The 19,633-nt window shown below is 43.8% G+C and overlaps 2 protein-coding genes across 2 annotated transcripts in view; one reads left to right on the top strand and one right to left on the bottom strand.

Annotated features, from left to right (window-relative positions):
* Positions 1–500: 500 nt before the first annotated feature.
* ATP1B1 (ATPase, Na+/K+ transporting, beta 1 polypeptide) lies at positions 501–5,234 on the top strand (the record flags this gene model as incomplete). Its single annotated transcript, XM_010078905.1, has 4 exons — positions 501–656; positions 1,418–1,602; positions 3,466–3,546; positions 4,191–5,234. Coding segments are annotated over 4 exons (689 nt in total), but the record flags the coding sequence as incomplete, so codon positions are not given.
* Positions 5,235–5,490: 256 nt separating this feature from the next.
* The window catches only part of NME7 (NME/NM23 family member 7), a gene marked incomplete at its 5' end in the record, with an annotated part of 59,358 nt that continues 45,215 nt past the window's right edge, over positions 5,491–19,633 (bottom strand). The window contains one exon of the mRNA XM_010078904.1: positions 5,491–5,749. Within this exon, the coding sequence (XP_010077206.1) occupies positions 5,717–5,749 (33 nt within the window). The remainder of the gene's footprint in view (positions 5,750–19,633) is intronic.

Raw genomic sequence — 19,633 nt, 5'->3', positions numbered from 1 at the left:
AGCCTCATATTTTATTGTGAGGGTTCATGAGGGGGCAGCTGTGATTTTTATCCTAAATACATTGCATTTTTGCAGACTTTTAAGTCAACCTATTAGGGATACATATGTAAGAGGAGGCTTCTGTGGGCCTTTGTGTGTGGTTTGTCTCACATGCAGGCAGCTTCCCTTCTGACCCTGGGAAGGAGGCAGAAGAGGGCAGGAGACCTGTGGCTGACTGTTTTTCTTGAGGAAAACCTTGACTTATAGCCTTCGTCTGGAGTCTGTGATTTTTATCTGCTTAGTGATGCAAACATCATGACGAATATTCCAGACTGTTGTTGGAAAGAGGCGATAAGAGCCTGTCAGACCCTCCCCTCCAGTGAGCTTAAGCTGTTTTGTGCAAGTCCTGAAGTCTGAAAAATAGAAATTATTAGAATGAGTTACGTTTGCATTGCATTGCTCAGAGGCTGTGCAGCTCTGAGACGTACTTAATGTTTTCTTCCTGATTTTGCTTTTCTTAGGACTGACTCAAGTACCCCAGGTACAAAAGACAGAAATTTCCTTTAGTGTCTCCGACGCCAAAAGTTTTGAGCCATATGTGAAGAACCTTGAGAAGTTCTTGAAGGACTACAGCGCTGATCAACAGACTGAAAACATGATATTTCAGGACTGTGGGGGTAAGTCACAATTGTTTGCTGCAACTGAGGGCTCTGACCCGTACCTGTGTGTCAGGTCCATCAGAAGCCGAGGGTGAGCAGTGGTGGTCTCTGCCTTTGGATGTTCCTTTTTTTGTAACCAACAGCATGTTGGCAAACCAGCAGGCTCTGGTTTCAGTCATATGGCTGCTCATTAAATGATGAGTTTGGACAGATCAGATTTGGCATGGGATGTACCTAGAAGCTTATTGTAGGGGTTAAATGGTTGGGAAGTCCCAGATTCACTTGGAGAAAGTTGTGGCTGACTCTAAAAACCATGTGGCACTGACCTTAACCTCTCTGAAAGCCACGGGGGTTTTACTGATGACTTTGCTAAAGCCAGTGTTGGTCCTTTTGATGCACTGCAGCAAAACATCTGGGAGGTCTTATCCTCTAATAGATCATATGTAATAACATGGAATGAGACAACTCATAATACATGCATGTAAAATCTGAGGGGGAGCCGCTTGTAAAAGCTGACAAAAAAAAGTGTGAGCCAGTGGATTACAAATGTGTTTGTTCTCTTGTAGTCTGGAAGGATCCTCAGTTAAAATAAAAAAAACAGCTCACATAGGGGATGGCTGGGTGCAGGTCTGTGGTGTCAGCCTTGAGAAGGTGGTGTCACTCACCTGGCTGGATGAGGGGGAAATCCTAACCACACAGTGAAGCTTTAGTGTTGCTGTTCCTGACAAGCAAAAGGTCATATTATATACGGCTGTTGTTTCATTCCCCCACCATGACAGACATACCTAGCGATTACAAAGAGAGAGGACCATATAATGATGCCCAGGGCCAGAAGAAGGTCTGCAAATTCAAACGTGAATGGCTGGAAAACTGTTCTGGAATAAATGATCCCACCTTTGGGTACAGGGATGGCAAACCATGCATCCTCGTCAAGCTCAACAGAATTATCGGCTTCAAACCTAAGGCAAGTGTCTCTTCCCTTTCTAGCAGAAGCTCCTCATAAGGAGGGGTAGTTGGCTGCAGATTTTCTGCACCTCCTTTTCTGTCTCTGGAGAGACATTAATATTAAAACCCTTCTGCAGAGGAGAAATTGTGAGATGATTTGAGTAACTGGCTTTAAAAAGACCTTTATTAAAGAGCTGCACGCTGCAGGCTGGTAACAAGTAGCAATGAACCTCACTGTGCAAAGTCCTCGTTATTTATCTGGTAACTTCTGAGCCTACTAATTGAATTGCTCTAAAGGGGTGTTTTCTTCAAGTGATAAAACCCATTTTAAGTTCCTGTGTGGTTCCTTGCGATTGTCCCAGACCGACTCTATCTATAGTAAGATCAGTGCATGGTGCCATCCATGCCCCCATCTACTGCATTCTTTCCTCAGGCAGTGTAGAATTGCCTGCCTTGCTAAAACCACTTAGTTAAGCTAATATTCACTATCAGGGTGGTACGTAGTCTATAAAGCATAAACTACATCCGAGAGTCAGGCTCAGCTCTAACTGCAGGAAAGGTGAGGAGATCTTTAGGTTTATTTAATGCAGTTTCCCAGACATTGTCGGATGCCTCTGTCACCTGCTTGCTCTCTTCTGCACCTGAAGGCATGTTTGCAGTAATGCTGAAGGATGTTAATCTGGATAGGAATGCCTTTTACTTCTTGTTTTTTCTCCATTTAAATGCTAAAAAATTCTCCAATAATTCAGTGGCAGAGCACTTTATTGAATAAGGTGATGTGCAAAACCTGCCACTCCATCTTCTGGATGGAAAACAGTGCAAATGCTGCACTAAGCCGTCATCACCACCATCCATCAGTGTAGTCGAGGACGGGGCATGGTGCTGTCTAGCTAATGTGTTTTGAGGAACATTTTTCTTTGAAGGGAGCCTGCCCTCTTATAAAAGAAGTGAGTTGAATTTTGGCTCATCTGATCCAGGGTGGAAACAGTGGGTGTGTTTGAATAGGAATGTGCTGTGCTTGATATGTGGTGGTTGTGGGATGACATAAGATGTGCATGTTTGATGAAGGGGGAAGAGAAGGGTTTGATGTGTTCCTCTTTTCTTTGCCACAGAGCTCTGAAGAGCTCCAGACTGCATTAGACAGCAGGGTCTAGTCAATAAATTACTTTACATGTTTCATTTAGAAACGATGAGTGTATCCAAGGCAATATTTGTTTCCCTCATTCCACGCTGCAGCAGAGACCCTATATCTCTTGTGTTGGGCAAGGTGTGTGTGAAGCAGATGTGAGACCTGCAAGGTTGTGAAGCAAAACAGCTGTTTAGAGAGTTAAGAGACCAACACTGGAGTTGGCACTCTCACCTTTCCCTGACATACTCAGAGCCTTTGTCCTTCCCCGTAGGTGGTGTCGAAGTTCAGCAAGGTCAGGGTGTGACTGCCACTCTCTGTTCTGGTGCATCTCCAGTCCCAGCTGCAGTCACCTGGCAGGCAGGCGGCAAATCCTCCAGCAGTGCATCTCTTCCTGCCCCTGCCTGGGCTTTGCACAAACACGCCCTGCTAGCTAGCAGTCTGCTGTGAAATGCTGCCCAGTGACACCATGAAATGGAAAATAGCCCGATCTGCTTGCTTTGGTATCCACAGCAGTAAAGGTGTAAGAACAGACAACAGCTCTGCTTGGGTTAAGTTCTACAGCTTCTAGTTGTGTTACGCTGTGTGCCTGTTGCAAGAACCACCAGCAAGAGCTGTTGCCTCTGAAACAGAGCTAGAACAGATTCACGTTAGTGGCACGTGTTTGGTACCACTGAGTTTTGCTGCTGCAAAGGTGCTGCGGTCTGCAGAGAAGTGTTCAGTGTGTAACATCCCCTTGTTTTGGGTTTCTTCTAGGCTCCGGTAAATGACAGCCTCCCTCCAGAGGTTATGGCAAAATACAACCCATTCCTCATCCCTGTCCACTGTGCTGCCAAGGTAAGTTGAAATACAGTAGAGCCGGGTTGGGAAGCTGAAGTGTAGTGACCCCTCTCTGCAGACAGCTGGGGTGGTTCTTACTTGGGACGTCTCCCCCTTCAGAACAGGAGTTTCTTAAAACCCTGTTGGTGACAGTTAGCGCTGCCCTCCCAGGGAAGTATAAAAGCAGGGCCAGATAGCAACAGGCAGCCTCAAAAGTTGCAATTTTGCTTCCAAGTGCTGTACTGGATCTCTTAGCACGGATGGCTGAAAAAAAGGACTTGGGGAAGAGGTATGTCCCTTAGCATTGTAAAGCAGCTGAGAAACAGGAAACTTTTTTTTTTTTTAGCCAAAGACAGTGCATGGTATGACAGGAAGCTGTGGTCACTTCTGAATGTGTAAAGAAGTGATTTTTTTTTTAAAGAAAAGCCCTTTTCCTGGCTGATGTGTGCTGGGAGGTACTTACTGTGTAGCTGCTGGTTAGGCAGCGCTTAAGTATCCATATTACTCTTGGAACTGTCCTTGTGCTGCCAAGATGAGGATCAGTGATGCCCAAAGAGAGGTCACAGTCTTGGTGAAAAGCAGATGCTGCAAGGGAAAGGGGCTGCAGGAGGTGGAGTTCAGGTGAGCATCATCGTTTGTTATTCCTTTTCCTGCTTCCCTAGAAAGAGGACGATGCAGACAAAATAGGCACGGTGGAGTACTATGGGATGGGTGGCTACCCTGGCTTTGCCCTGCAGTACTATCCCTACTACGGCAAGCTCCTGCAGTCGCGGTACCTGCAGCCGCTGGTGGCAGTGCAGTTCACCAACCTGACCTACGACATGGAGGTGCGCGTGGAATGCAGGGCCTACGGGCAGAACATCCAGTACAGCGACAAAGACCGCTTCCAGGGACGCTTTGATATTAAATTTGACATAAAAAGCAGCTGATTGTAAGCACAACTCTCTTCTCCCCCCTCCTCCTCCTAGCCATTTAAAAAGGTTAAAAAAAAAAAGAACAAAAAAGAAAACCTACTAGTCTTGAACAAACTGTCATACTTATGGGACCTACACGTAATCTATATGCTTTACACTAGCTTTCTGCATTTACTAGGTTAGAATGTAAACAAAGTGTAGCAATAGTGAAAAATATTTATTCTACTGTAAATGACAAAAGAAAACAAAATTGAGCCTTGGGACATGCCCATTTTTACTGTAAATTATGATTCCATAACTGACTTCTTGTAGTAAGCAGTGTTTCTGGCCCCTAAGTATTGCTGCCTTGTGTATTTTATTTAGTGTACAGTACTATAGGTGCATACTCTGGTCATTTTTCAAGCCATGTATTGTATCTGTTTTCTACTTCTTGTGAGCAAAGACTTTTTGCTGTCCAAGGTGTAAATACTCAATGGGACTAGAACTGGCATGATACTTCTCATTATTTTGTTCCTTTTCAAAGAAAGGCCCACCTGTGAGACTATATTTAACAGCACTCCATATGGCTTCTGACTTTTCTGTGGTGTTAGGGTATTTTATTTGGAGGGGTGGCAGGGGAAACTAACTTAAGTGAAGTTAAAGAGAATAGATGATTGTGTACTGTGCTTTGTTGCGAATGCTGTCTCTCTCTCCACTTTTTCCCTCATCCTCCAGTATGTTGTGTGAGAGACCTGGTCAGACTATCACTCTCCTTAGTGATAGGCGTAACTCTTTGCTTTGTATATTTTCTTTTCTTTTTTTTTTTTTTTTTTTTTTTTTTTCTCCTTGTTGATAGGGTTAACCTTTTTCTTTTTTTTTTTTTTTTTTTTTTTTTTTTTTTTTTTTTTTTTTTTTCTGCTGGAGGCATCGCACACTGTGGTGCTAATGTCTTTATTGAATGTTTTAACCATTTTCATGGTGGAAGAATTTTATATTTATGCAGTTGTACAATTTTATTTTTTCTGCAAGAAAGTGTAATGTATGAAATAAACCAAAGTCACATGTTTGAAAATAAATCTTTATTTTAAACTTTATAAAAGCAATGCAGTACCCCATAGAATGGTGTTAAATGTTGTCTAAAGTGCAAAACTCTATGTTCTAACATATAATAATAGCCAGGAGTACAGTGCTCTTGTTGATCTTGTATTTCAGTCAGGTTGAAACATTGGACAAATAAATGAATGAACACACTGTTCTGTGTGTGTGTCTTTTGCATTGGGTGAGGACAGAGGCTGTTAGTTGTCCAGGATCTTGAAGAAGTACTGCACCTATTGCAAACAGAAAATACATCTTTATCATTGCCAGAAGGGCTGAGCTGAAGAGAGTTGAAACATGCATTGGGATTGCCTTAAATCGCTGCTCCTACCTGTGAGGAAATGTGTTGTGCATCAGTTCTGGAACAGAGTGGTTTGGTGTTACTTCTTTTTTTTTTTTTTCAACCTCCTTGAGCTAAGCAATGGATGGATTAGAGGCCACCATGGCATGATCACACCATTCAGGAATATAAAAAGTCATCTTCACCTCTGGAGGTACAGGCTGTGCATTCTAGCAGTAACTACAGGTAAGAATGGTTTATCCTTAAGTGCAGGTTAAAGCACCTGCCAGGGGTATGTGCTGCATGTCTGGGGGCCGGGGAGGGTGCATGCTGAAGTCGTAAGCAGCAGAAATGGAGTTTCATGTCCATTACTTGGTCTGTGTTGCTGCTGGGCCAAAAGCTGAGGGCTGAGAACAGGCTATGCCTGATGGGGCTGCTCAGATGTTACAAAATGTGTCAGCTGGCTTCCTGCAGGGGTCAAAACCACTTTATGCTGCGTGACACAAATTACCAGGGAGGATTTCTCCATGTAGAGTGAGAAAACATGACTATCCTAGAGCAAGGTGCTAGATAAAGCCTTCCTAATTGGAATGTGCAACACTGGAAAAGCAAGTTGCTAAACTTTTTGCCATCTGCTAGAAGGAAAAGCATAGTGATGGTATGCCATGGTGCTTAATGTACACATGTAGATGTCTCACGCTATTCCCAAGGAGCTGGAGCTAGCAGAAATCTTACCTTCAACTGTTGCATTTGCTGCTGTATGGTTATAGGGAGGCAAGGATTTAACAAAGATGCTGTGATAGAAGCACTAAAATGCTCCTTGTAGGAAGCTCCACCTGCACAAGAGCTGCAGGAAAGCTGAGCCATTGGCTCCCAGCAATTGGTGGGTGTAGTACTGCCACCGAGGGGGTGGGGGGGGGGACCTGTTACAATTAAAAAAAAAAAAAAGGCAAAAAAAAAAAAACTCAAAAAGAAGAAAAAAACCCTGAACTGCTTAATTTATAAAAGACCCACCTCATCATTAGATAATTTATCTCCTTTTAATATACTATATGAGTGCAAAGTCCAAGCATGCACTGGCAATTAAGCTAATGGCTTATTCCAGGGGTTTGGCCAAACATTGTAGAAAGCCTATGGTGCCTTTGTTGGCTTCAGTGAGCAAGTGCCAAAAGGGGATCCTATTATAATAATTATTACTCTTAGTAACGGCATATCACATAAAGCAAAACCAAGCCTTTAATTCCTGGTCTGCTTCTCCCCCCCATCACTTTCTAGTACCAAAGCAGTGAAAGCCGGCTGGCCCACTCTGCTCACTAATTAACGAGGCAGTAACTGCAGGGGCTACCCCAGCTGCACACCCACCCTGCAGCCACCCTCTAGTCACAGGCCTCATGACACCTCTGCTACCAAAGGGCTGTACCCACCACGCTCCAGTAAAAACTCCCACAGCCCACGTGGCCAGACATGCCCCCTCCCCCCCCTTAGAAATGCTGCTGTAATTTGTCAGACATAGTAGAGGCTCAGTGGTAAAGGGCTGCAGGACATTAAAAAAAAAAAAAAAAAAAAAAGGCAACACTGCCCTCCCCCCCCACATACCCCCCCAACCCCCAGACACCAGAGCAGTGCAGCCTCTGGCCAGCCAGCTTGCTCAGTGGCACCCGTTCCTTTGGTACACAATGGAACTGACAGTAAAATTACCTTTCACAAAAGACAGCTAACACAGCCCTGCTCTGGTCAGTAAGTGGCTGGGCAAATGCCCTGGAGTCAGGGGGGAGCAGAGGAAGGGGAGGGGGTCAAGAAGCCACATCACATCAAACCAATTTAAAATTAGCATTGCTTCCAAGATTTTTTTTAATCTGTGCTGTATTGCCTATGTAAATCTATTCTCTCCAGGAAGGCATCGTTCCTTACTGCCTCATCAGCCATTGCATTGTAAACGGCCAGTTTGAACACAGTGTTCTTTCTGCCAGGTTGGCTCAACCTAGTTAAGTATAATTGTAGCCATTAAAGGGAATTTTATCTCCCTTCTTGTTGACACAGGACACCTGCATTTCAAGGTTAGAGAGAGACACAAAAATACTAATAAAATAAAAAGCAGAGAGAGACACAACTCCCTTTCAGGCTCTGTCTGCACGAACACTTGCACTGACACACACCAGCCACCAGTTTTACAGCTCCAAGGTGTTGGCATTTCTGGGCTTCTGTTCCCAGTTTGGCTGAGGGCAGCTGGCCAGCACAGGCTGGGCACGACCCTCGGCGTGTGCAGTGAGCTGTGCCAAGAGAAAAGAAAAAGGCCCAGCACAGTGGAGTCTGCTCCTTTGTGGGTAATAGCCATGGGTCCAGCCCCAGCCCAGGGTGCCCATACACCCGCAGGCCCCTTTCCCTGAGCTGGGGCAGGTTTAGCCGAGCTGCCTCAACTCCCGGCGCTTCCCAGGGCTGCGTGGCCCCGGGGGTGAGATAAGGAGCCGTCCCCGCAGCACACATGGACACAGGTGAACCCCATCCTCACCCAGCTCCTGCTCCCTTGCTATTAGCAACAAAAGGCATTGAGCTATTTTAGTCCTTAAAAGCCCCTGATTTTGTGCAACCACTTTTCCCAGGCCAGGCTGCACAACCTCAGCTTGCTTACAACCTATGGAAAACCTCTTCCTCCTCAATTAGCTTTTGTTGGATTGTTGAAAAGTCCACGCAGACTGTACTGGCAAGGCTTGGACATCAGAACAAGCACGATACCATTGTGTAACTTGCCAAACTAAGTGCCAGTATGTTCTCTTTATGTATAATTATCTCTATATGGGTCAGCTGCCACGCAGCTCCCAGCAAAACCAGTTAAGAGCTGGCATGTCTATCGTACACAGAAAGGATCCTTCTCTCCATGATCCTCACCCTTCGGAGCACAGCAGTGCTGAACAAGGAACACCAGAAATAAGGGTCATCCATTACCTAATCACACACCACATGTGGTGTTCTGCAGAAGAACAAAGACCGAGGATTTCAGCACTACCAAAAGGTTTGGGGTGCCCCCATCTTATGAGGCCCCAGCTGGAGACAGCTTGGTGAACACTGTTCTAAAAGCACCAGGTCCTTTTCCAAGGGGGATCCAGGACTTGGAGGTACTCAGACTGAGCATCCAGATGGGGGTTAGGTATTCCAGAACACCCTGTATCTTAGGAAATACAGTTACTCTCTTTCCCAGGGTCAGAGTATAGTATAAACCACAGAAAAGGGAGCCATGCCTGTACCAAACCTCTCAACAAGCCTCACATTTGATCTGGGGCAAGGTCAGCTTCTCTGAGCCAAGCACACCTCTGGTCTCTACAGGACCCAAAGGTGGCCGAGGACAAACCCACACTGATATAAAACTGATATGAAACCAATGAAACACATTTCACAGATGCCACCCAAATGCCCTTCAAATGATGCTGACATTCAGGTGTGCTCACTCCATCCCAGGGCTGAAACAGGATTAAATTTAACATCAGTACTCTCTTTACAGGTCCCAGGAACCATCTACTTGCTTTACAGTATGCAGCTATGCCTGCGCTAGCTCCTGTTCAGGGACAAATAACAATAATGCTCAGGAAGTAATAACAGGTGAATAACTGTGACCTTCTGCCTCTAACCCTATGAACTGCTTCGCCAAGGAGGAGCTGAGAGCTTTTTAATTTCCATGATGTTTTGCTTCAGTCACACATGCTCTCTGCAAAATTCTCGTTAATGAAGCTGGCCACTCCCTCTGGGCACTTCCACAAGTTACTGCTAAGTTTCAGAAGTTAATACAGCAGGCAATAACAAAATTGGGTTTAATTCCCTGTCTGAGTGCAAACAATTATCATCTGAACAATGTGTGCCCTAAGAGCATGGAGAGGCCAAGCAAAATTAATCTTCTCATAAGTCCTAAAAAAAAAGAAAAAAAAAAAAAAAAAAAAAAGAGGGAACCAAATGGAGTAAGGCAGCCAGTCCTCCAAGGGAGAGGAGCAAAATATCTTGGTAATAATATAGGGCCCAGCACAGTAACAAAGTGTCCTGAAGATTTCAAGTGTAAGAATTACAGACACACTGCCCAGAAAATAAAGCAAAAAGCAGTGCTGATGAGAGATGCCAGCTGAGCAGCTTTGGAGTCAGAGCTTTTGTCTAGAGAAGGACAGACCAAGGTACACCTTCAACAGTACCAGCACATCATACAGGCTGCACGACAGCTTGCCTCAAAGAAAACTCTGGCACTGAAAGGGTACCTCAGTGTTCACAGTCCATCCCCCTTGTTCCCTGGGCCTGGCAGTGTTTTATAAGAGACCCTGTTCACGGCAGAAGCAAGGGGTCTGATGAGGAGACATACTAGTAGGAAATATGGCAAGATCACAGATTCACTTCTCATCCATCACCAGAAAGATGATGGCAATTGCAGTCCTTCCTCACCTCTGCCGAACAAAAATTGGCAGCCAGGAGATAGAAGGCTTTTTCATTTATTTCATTTAGAGCCTGTCACTCATCACGGTGCATTTCATGCAGCTGGACAGACGCTCACCAGTACCCTCTCCCCCAAGACCACAACAAAACTGTTTCTCCTGGGTTCAGTGTAGGTATCCAGTCACATGATCCAGAGAGTCTTTGCTGACCTGAAGTTTCAGCACCACTATACTCTCCCTAACCATTCAGGTCTTACAATTTTTCACAGGTTATCTCAGTTTGAGGTCACCAGTAGGAATCATTGCCCCTTAATTTTGGTTTGCACATGAGCATGAACCTGCCAACTCTGTTACCAAGTGCACTTGTTAACACCTAAAATGCATTTCAGCCACAGTTCACTCAACTGACTCACACATCGAAATCATTAACACACTGAAAACCCATGGATTCATACCATCCTTCTAGACACAAGCAGTCCTGAAATAAAAATGGTTGTCAAAGGAGAAGGTCTCTTTACTCACTGTATTATTTGCTCTGAAAATAAAGAATTATTTTCCCACATGAACCTGAAGAGGCTTTAGTCCCAGGAAGTTTGTTCAAAGAAAAATAAAAAAGGAAAGTTACTCACTCCTGCCTCTCTCTCAAGCGTCACACACTGTAAGAAATAAAGCAGGTCAGGCTGCCCAAGGCAGAACAATTTGCCCACATTCACTTCAACTGTCTGAGTTAATTTCTTAAGTAGAGCTGGGATAAAAACCCCTATCCACCAAAAAATAAAACTTTGCAATAGAACTTTTTATTCAAGAAAGACTACAGAATAACATAGAGTGTATTCTGTTTTTATGCTTCGTGGCTGTTAATACAGACATCTCCAACACTGTGCATGGTTACGATCAGCTTAGAAAATACAGTGAAAGAGAAGGGCAATGGAAGCTCTTTGGAAATTGTGCCAGAAAATAAAAGATTAGAGAAAACTGAATTCCAAACAGGATGTAAATGAGAGGACAAGACAATAATTTGTTACACCATAATCAAAATACCAAGAAAGCAAGTTTTATGCTATTTACTCTGTAACACTACAAGAACAGTAAGTGAAACCAAAAACTTATTTAAATTAACGAAGTGTTGTTTTACATTGCACATAACTACTGTGTTGCCTCAGACCACTGATTTCTGAAGTATAGATACTTTAGATTTAATAGGAAAGTACAGGTTCACAGAATCTCCCCACTACACAGCATAAACCAGCTGCTCAGTTGAACGTATTAGACCACGACTCTCCCACCAGGATCTCTACTCCTCCTTCAGCAACATCTTTGGTCACCACCAGAAGAGATCACTTGCCTGGTAAAGCCACTGGAATGAAATAAAGTGAAGGGTCCTGGCTCCCATCCCACATGAAAAACTACAGCATGACAGTGAATGCTGCTTTCCCAAGGACCCCAGGCAGCTGTGTGAGTCCGCAGGCTCACTACCCCTGCACTTCATGCTTATCTTGAGGGACGCTTGCCCTCCTCAAAGTCAGGAGCTCTTGCGGAGCTCTTGTACCCTTGAACCAGTCAGCTTAGATACAGACAAGATGCCAGGCACACCACCACAGCTGTCAATGCAAGCTGCAAATGCATTCTGAGCTGAAAAGGGTCCCTGCTGCTAGCACCTGGAATATCCAACCAAAGCCTGGTTTGGATGTGTTCATACAAGCCACAGGCATTGTGGCAGCTCCTTACCAATGCTGAGCTAAGGCTCTCCAGCCTGTTCAGAGAGCACTGAAAGCCATGGTCCTCCTGAGCTACCAGATTATGGCTAATAGAGGAGGAAGGGGTCACAGAGAGAGAACAAGAACGCCTTTCCAGCCACACCACAGATTCAAGCGAGGATAGAAGCAATAAGCAAATAAATGAAGTAGAAGGAGACAGCATCTAAAGCTCTTCCTGAGCAACCAAGATGTTCTGCAGGGTAGCATTTGGCCAGGGTACCCAACAGGCTACACCTAGCAGCAGGGTAAAAGTTATGATAGATAAGACAGTATTAAAATATCCTGAAAAAAAGCAACAAAACAAAGGCACCACACCACCCAGTCCACAAGTAGTGGCCTTGCACATACAACCACACCACCTGTGTAGACCATGACTCGCTATACTGATTGGGAATGAACCACCAAACTAATGGCATAAATTCCCCCAGTGTAGTCCTCGAAGTACCTTCTGAGCTATGAATCTAGAAAGCTCCATTCCTCTGTGGGATGGGTCAGTTTTAAGAGGCCAAGGGCTTGTTTGAAGTCTCAGCAGCCCTCTGTGATTTCAGCACTCCTGCCATGTGCTGAACCATGTACCGTCATGACACAACTAGACTGAGCAACACCTGGGTGACCAAGTTCCCATTCAACAGCTGAACTGAGTAAGGCAGCTACCAGGGAAAGCCCTCAGTTCCTGGTTTGTAGCTGGATGGTCTCCGCTCTCTCTCTCCCCAACAGAACAGCAGTAGCTACCACTGCCACTGCCACGGAAGCAAACTTGTACACTTAGCAACTCCAGCCACTTAAGAAAACTGCCTCTTGCTCAGAGACTTGCCTACTTATAGATACATCATTCCCTCCCTACACCCAGCATCCTTTCAGGTGACCACTGCCATCTTGTTCTGCCTGCACAGCTGTTACCACAAGATGATCGCACCCAGTGCCTGAACCCTCAGCAGTAACGCAACACAAGACCAGTACTGGTATGACACTACACTTTGAATAATTAGTTATTATTACTTATGAAAGAAGAAGTGGTTTCTAGAGCTTGATAAACCCTTAACTCAAGATCCTATGGAGTTACCATCTATGCAAGACAGGAAATTTTGTTCAGTCTTCTATCCATATTAACATGTTTGGCTTTGTTTTTTTCCTCCCACGTTCCACATACATTTCAATACAGGTATGCAGGTAGCTAACTCAAATTTTCCTCTTAATTACTGCTAGTTTACAGTAGTCAGTCAAGAAGGTTGCACTGATGAGGGAAGGGGTAAACCCCACATGGAAAGTCCCGATACAGCTAATCATTAGCCTGTTTGACCACTGAGAGAGAGGTGGGAGGTGCAAGTGTCTGAGGTCAATAATAGGAATCCACATAAAAATGTATTTGCATCACACAGCAGTGTGTGCTACAGGAAAACAGTGCTTCTCTTACCCCAAAAAAGGTGCAGGATGCCTTGTTCAAGGAATGAAAGGAGATTCTGGGCTTCTATGCAACTGTGTAACTACAGTGTCCCCTTACTGCTTTGGCTGTATAAGCTATTCCCTCGGGCTTTTTCTTGTCTTCGCTATAGTGTGCCCATCATGCAGCTGAGTTGCCGCTAAATTGTTGCCATGCTTCAGCTGGAGGAAAATCAGTAAAGGAAAGAGGACCTTCGGTTCAAAATGAGAACATGCTGAGGGAAAGAAAGAAGGCAGCAGCCTCAAAGTCGCAAACTGCATCTCAGATAAGTTACCAAGAAGTGTCATGCCTTCCCTCTGCCTTGACCTCCCCTCCACAAAATTACCTTGCTCAGCACAACATGAACACATGCCAAAAGCCAGGCCCTGTTTACCGTGTAGGTTACCTTCAGGATCAGGTGAAACTTAAAGAGCCTTGGGAGCTGCTTGGTTCACACTTGTTAACTTCTCCTCTCTGGCACTTATAAGCCTCAAACTTGGCAGAACAAGGGGCAATTGGACCTCAGATCTTACCCAGAAGTGGAAGCACAAGAGCTGAACTGTTTCACAACTTTGTTCAAACAAGTTTCTAGTTTAGTTGCCTGTCTGGCCCACAACTATAATAATTATACAACCTGTGTTCAAAATCAGGATGCAAGTGACTTAATAATACCGTATTTTTTTAAAAAAAAGAGAAATAACCAACTCACGTTCAAAATCCATTCCTCTATTATTGCTATTTTTAATTTCTCTTCAGATGGGCCTAGGCAAAAATATTACTTAATTTCCTGAACAAGTATACATACAGCATCAGGAAACATTGTGAAACAGAATTCTACTGCTGGCTAACATCCTCTGATATGCAAAACCACCACCAAATAAGATGAAGTTTTCCTACACTCCAGATTCTTTCCAACCTGTTCTCACAGCTGTTGGATAAAAAGTCTCAGAAAATTAAAATGGAGAAGCACTTGAATCATAATAACTATTATCTGACAGATCTCTCTAGAAATCATTTTGTGCCAGGAGAGACTGAAATTTCCAGACAGACAAAAATAGCTATGGCTTTGATGAAAACTTGCAAAAAAAAACCCGCCAAAACCCAACCTCGCTCAAACCCTCTGATTTTTTATTTCTTTTCACTGGAGATGATTAAAAACATCTTACCCTGGATTATGCAGCTCAGTATGGGCCCCTAATAAAAGACTTTATTGCAAAATTGCCGTATGACTGAGTGAAACAATGGCTTCTTTATTAATATTTTAAAGACTCCTGAGGGAAATGCTGTACAGCTGAAATGCCCTCAGTGAAAGGTTCATTGCCATGCTATGCACTTCTGCTGTGTAATGTTTTACAAGCTGTGCTGCCCTGTGAATGGGGAGTTAGTTCTCAGCTGGTAGAGGCAGCTTGCATAATACCAGACAAGTTAATTGGTAACAAGCAATGCAGGAGACCTTTGTTCTGAGTGTGACATACACAAATTCCACACTAAGCACATTGACGCTTCTGAGAGTTACTCATTGACATGCTTTATTAAATTACTTGGACTATACCTTGATGCACCAAAAAGATTAGTTTAACAGAGCTGCATCCCTCTGATGCCTTCCATCCTAAACTGTTGCACTATAACCTCAACCCACAGATCAGCTCACTACTGAAGGCATGAAGGCATTTCCAGAGTGGATGATAGCAAGCACCTTGCCCACGTGTCGAGACAATGAAAGCGAGCAGGCAAGGAAGCAGCAAACAGAAAAACGCAAGCTGACAGCCAGCAGAGCACTTGTGTAGCAGGACTCTGTTCTTACAGAAATGGTTATCGGAAGCATTTGTCGCGTCCCCCTGCTGCAAGGCAAGTGTCCCCCTGTTCACACTGAACAGCTTGCTAAAACACTACCCTCCCCCCAGCCTCCCTGAATAAAGGCAAAGGGAAGGGAGGCACAAGGCATGCTTCTCCTGGCACTATTCAGAATGCCAGACCAAGGACAGCTGACTTCTAGCAGGTGGAAGATGCTGCACCAAAAGCCCAGGAGCAGCACAGCTCTTAACACTTGTCAGAGCATTTAGTTAATACCAAGTCTGAGGAAAACGATGCTGGTTTTCATCACCCACAGCACTTGTTTGGAAAAAACACATCTGCTGAACGGGCCCATCCTGTCACCGCTTATCGTACGACATCACCTCCCATCTCCCCAGGGCTGGATCCAGCCAGCTGAACTTCCAGTGCCACAACTTGTGTGAGTCTCTGTCCGTCAGACCACCATAGCTGATCTGTACAGGTAGATGATATCGCTCATTAGCTTAAATGCCTTAGATGCAGTAAGCCAGTCTCACTGGTGCAAGGCTGAGCAAGGGGAAGAAGAGCTTCCAGCAGCACATTCCAGTCTGCCAGTCCCCAGCATCACTCTCAAACACCACTGCACGGCTGAAATTCAAGGAAGTGATAGGGAAAAAATGAACCATCATGACAGCTCTCTCAGAAGACAAACAAAACTCGCTCTTCTTTGATAACAGCAAAATATCCCCATTTGATAGGTTACTTTCACGTCTGTGGATGCCACAAATAGCTCTGAGACAAGGGAGAAGGCCAGCAAACGATACTCGAGGAGGTCCTCGCTATTGCCTGGTTGGAAAGCTGCCCGCAACACTGAAAGCTGACACATTTCCCTCCACAGTTCCAATGTCCAAGGCAGAGCCTGGTGGCATCCAGCAGCCATGCGGAGGCACACAGGCAGCACCCTGAGGGGTCAGGAGAAGAAGCGCCCATGGGGACGCAAGACTGAGAAGGTGGTTGGCACATCATCCACTCCCATGAAAACTGGCTTAGCCCACTCCCCTCCGCAGTTTTCCACACAGCCTACCAGACATGCAAAGGCATGTATAAGCACACTCCTGCAGCAATTGCCACATTACTGTCCACTAGAAGAATTAGTCACCTAATAATAGCATCTTCCTTGGCAACAGGAAGGTTATTTTACCCAGAACTCAAAGTTCACCCATCCCACAGCAAATCCTTTTTCATGTGTATCTTACTGAGAGCAACATCCTCTCTATGTGTAAATACAAACACACATGTATGACTATTAAGTATTTTTTAATTATGCAAAGAAACCCCACGAGACTGACTGGTTGCCCAGACACCATGGCACAGGAACAGAAAGCTAGTGTGGATGGCTCAGACACAGCAGGCTGCAACTCAATGGAGACGCCTTTCAAGTTACCCCAGACATGTGCAGTCTATCATCCCCAGGGTGTTTTGCTGCAGTACAAATGCCCTTCTGGAACAGCTCACGGAAAAAAGCCCCAAACCCTTGAGCCTTTTTTGCAGTATGAGCAAAAAATTTACAGGCAGAGCGTGCTAAAACCCAGAAATACTGGTTTTGTTATAACTGCAGGTCTAGGCTACCAGTTTTTTAATGGTTGCAGATTATGTGGATTCCTGCATAATCTGAAAGGTACTCAGCCACTTGAGACCCAACAAACTGAGGTGTGTGTACAGCACCACCACCTGTGGAAAAGTTTTACTCACTGTACTTCCAATGATGTGAAAAAGACCTTCACTGAATGATTTTTAGTTTGCCTTCACTTCTTTAAGAAGGCACATAAACACTGAAGTCTGGTAGCCACAACACCTTGTATCAAGTACTTCAATTAAAACTAGTCCAGGAATGACTAATTTCAAGGAAACGTTTTTTTAATGTCTGGAGAACGGTGATTCATCAGATCCAATGGTTTGCAAGCTTCTATTTCAACAAGATATTTATCAGAAATGTTCCTCAGGTCAAAGACAGCGAGTTGAAAAACAGAATCATCTTTCACCACATGTACATGAAAGACACAAATGCATAACCATCTCTAGTCTGTTAAGTAGAGCACTTACTCAGCATATAAAACATGCACGTTCCAGTCCTTGCTCTACCTGACTTAGAAGGAACGTGAATGCAGGTGAGTACTGTTAATTGTTTTCTTGTTCTAAATAGTACCTGCTTTATATAAAATAAAATAAAAAAACCAAAACAAACTGACAAGAGGAAGAGCAGTACCTGCTTTGGATGCGGGAAACAAATGCAAACCCCTGCTCTGACAGACCAATTTTTGTTGACCAGACAAATTAAGAAACTGCTGGTTTAGCCTTCACTCATGAAATCCCATCATCTCATAAATACTCCATCATTATCAGATGCCTTTCTCTACTTCTTCCTTTCATTCCCCTCCCCATTAAAATGGGAAACTCTGACAAGGCTGAGAAAACGGACTGTTCTGAGCTATTTGTGTCTATCCATTGTCACTTGTGAAAATACATTTTGTACTGATACGAGGACACACAAGTCTATGGAGTGAATAAATAAGTGCCTGACCCAGTAAGTCAAAGAGATCATCCAAGAGGCTTCAGGGCAATATTCACTCTCCTCTTGCATCACCAAACTAGGAATAAAAGAAGCAGATAAAGCTTTACAATTGAAAATATACTGATTTTTCCATTGTGACCAGTTGCGTTTTAGGCTCAGCTGCATCTCCCCTTCTCCGAGCCAAAATGAGTTATTCATTAATTCTGGTACGCTTTAGTCACTGCCTAAAATGTGAAGTAGTTCGTAGAACAAAGACAGGAGTTAAGGGTCAAATGGGTGGGAGCAAGTGCTGGTACTTGCTTCTAGGGTTTGTTTGGTTGGTTGGTTTTTTGAGTGTTTTTTAAGATTAAAAGTGAACTTTCCTTTTTCCAGGTCCAGGGAAAAGAGGTCTAACAAAAAAAATATTGAAAACCTGCTGTACTACATGACTTAAATACAGTGTTCTCAAACTAAGTGCACAAACTGACTCTTACTTAGTTAATTAGTCCTTGCTGTTCCTGAGACAGTGTGGTTCTCTCTCCTTTCCCCAAGTACTCCTTGGTCATGATTTTTGTGAGAAAGGTCACTACCTTGCCCTTCTTAGTGACTGTCAACTAAGTATGAACCACCAAAGTCACCTAGATAAATATAAATCAGAACATCTTCATACAGAATTTCAGAGCCAAACACTTTCATGACAAAATTTGAAAAGTGGCTTAGCCAAGCTCAGATAAAATCAGCACCAGAGTTAGAAATGAAACTCCAGACTTCCTAGTTCTGGTGCCTCAATTCAAATTACAAAACTTACCTTTCGTCACCAAAACAGGAGTGCAAGAATTTGCATATAGGCTGGTTTTGGAGCTATACTGGGTAGTAACTGCAGTAGAGTATTAACACTGCACAACACCTGAAGAAAGGAAAGAGACTGCTAGGGATGAATTAATTTGCTTTGGGGTTTTAAAAAGGATCCTTGATCTTTGTAGTATAAATCTAGTAGGCTCAGATTTCTCCCTGAAATTTACTCCAGACTCCTCCTCTATGAATAAGTTGTCCTACAATGATACTGTAAAGCTTTTATAGCAACAGCAGCATTAACATCTCAGCAACACCAACATCTTCTACCAGAACATGGACATAACAAACACAGGCTAATCCCATATTAAACAAAGCAAGTTCCACTTCCGCCAACATAGCCAAGGTCTTTCTCCTCAATGACAAGTGCCTTACCCATCTCTGAATTCACCTCCTCCGAGGCTGAGAATAATGGCTCTGCTAAACTCAGTACTTTAAAATATTCAGATATCTATTAAAGAATGAAAACATTCACTACCATTTACTGAAGAGCATACCTCAAAAATGTTAGTCTGGCTCAGTTTCCTTCTATGGTTATCTTGCATGCCACACAGTCACTCTGCTCTAGCCCGGTACGTACAGCACTGTTAGAGTTACTGAGGCTGAGGGGAAAGAAAAGTCTGGTTTCTGCTTGCCAGGATTTCAGCTCCTCTCACAGAAAAGCTCACTAAGGAAAAAGTCCTTCTCAAGGATGATCTCTGTGTATACTGTGTTATTTGTTTTTCATTAGTTGTGACAAGACCTTGCACTTTAAGCAAATCCAAAGCTTATTTTTTATTTTGCTTACCTAAGTTTTCAGGCAACAACATTTCTTACAGAACACAGATTTAAAGATACTCCAAGAATTAAAGTGTTAGCAGTAAAAAGATTTCTATAGTTTACATTATAATGCTCATTTGCCAAACAATTGGAATGAAACATTTACTGCTCTATTTACTCATTAAAAACATTGACTGGTGTCCTCTACAACTGCTGGCTTAACCTGAACTGTTATAGAATAAACTACAGACAGATGAAGAGCCATATTCTGTATACAATTATGCTTACAGTAAAAAAAAAGATTTTAGACCCCTCTTCC

Source organism: Pterocles gutturalis, unplaced genomic scaffold (genome assembly GCF_000699245.1).
Source record: "Pterocles gutturalis isolate BGI_N339 unplaced genomic scaffold, ASM69924v1 scaffold18258, whole genome shotgun sequence".
NCBI lineage: Eukaryota > Metazoa > Chordata > Aves > Pterocliformes > Pteroclidae > Pterocles > Pterocles gutturalis.
This window is presented reverse-complemented; position numbering and strand designations above follow the sequence as displayed.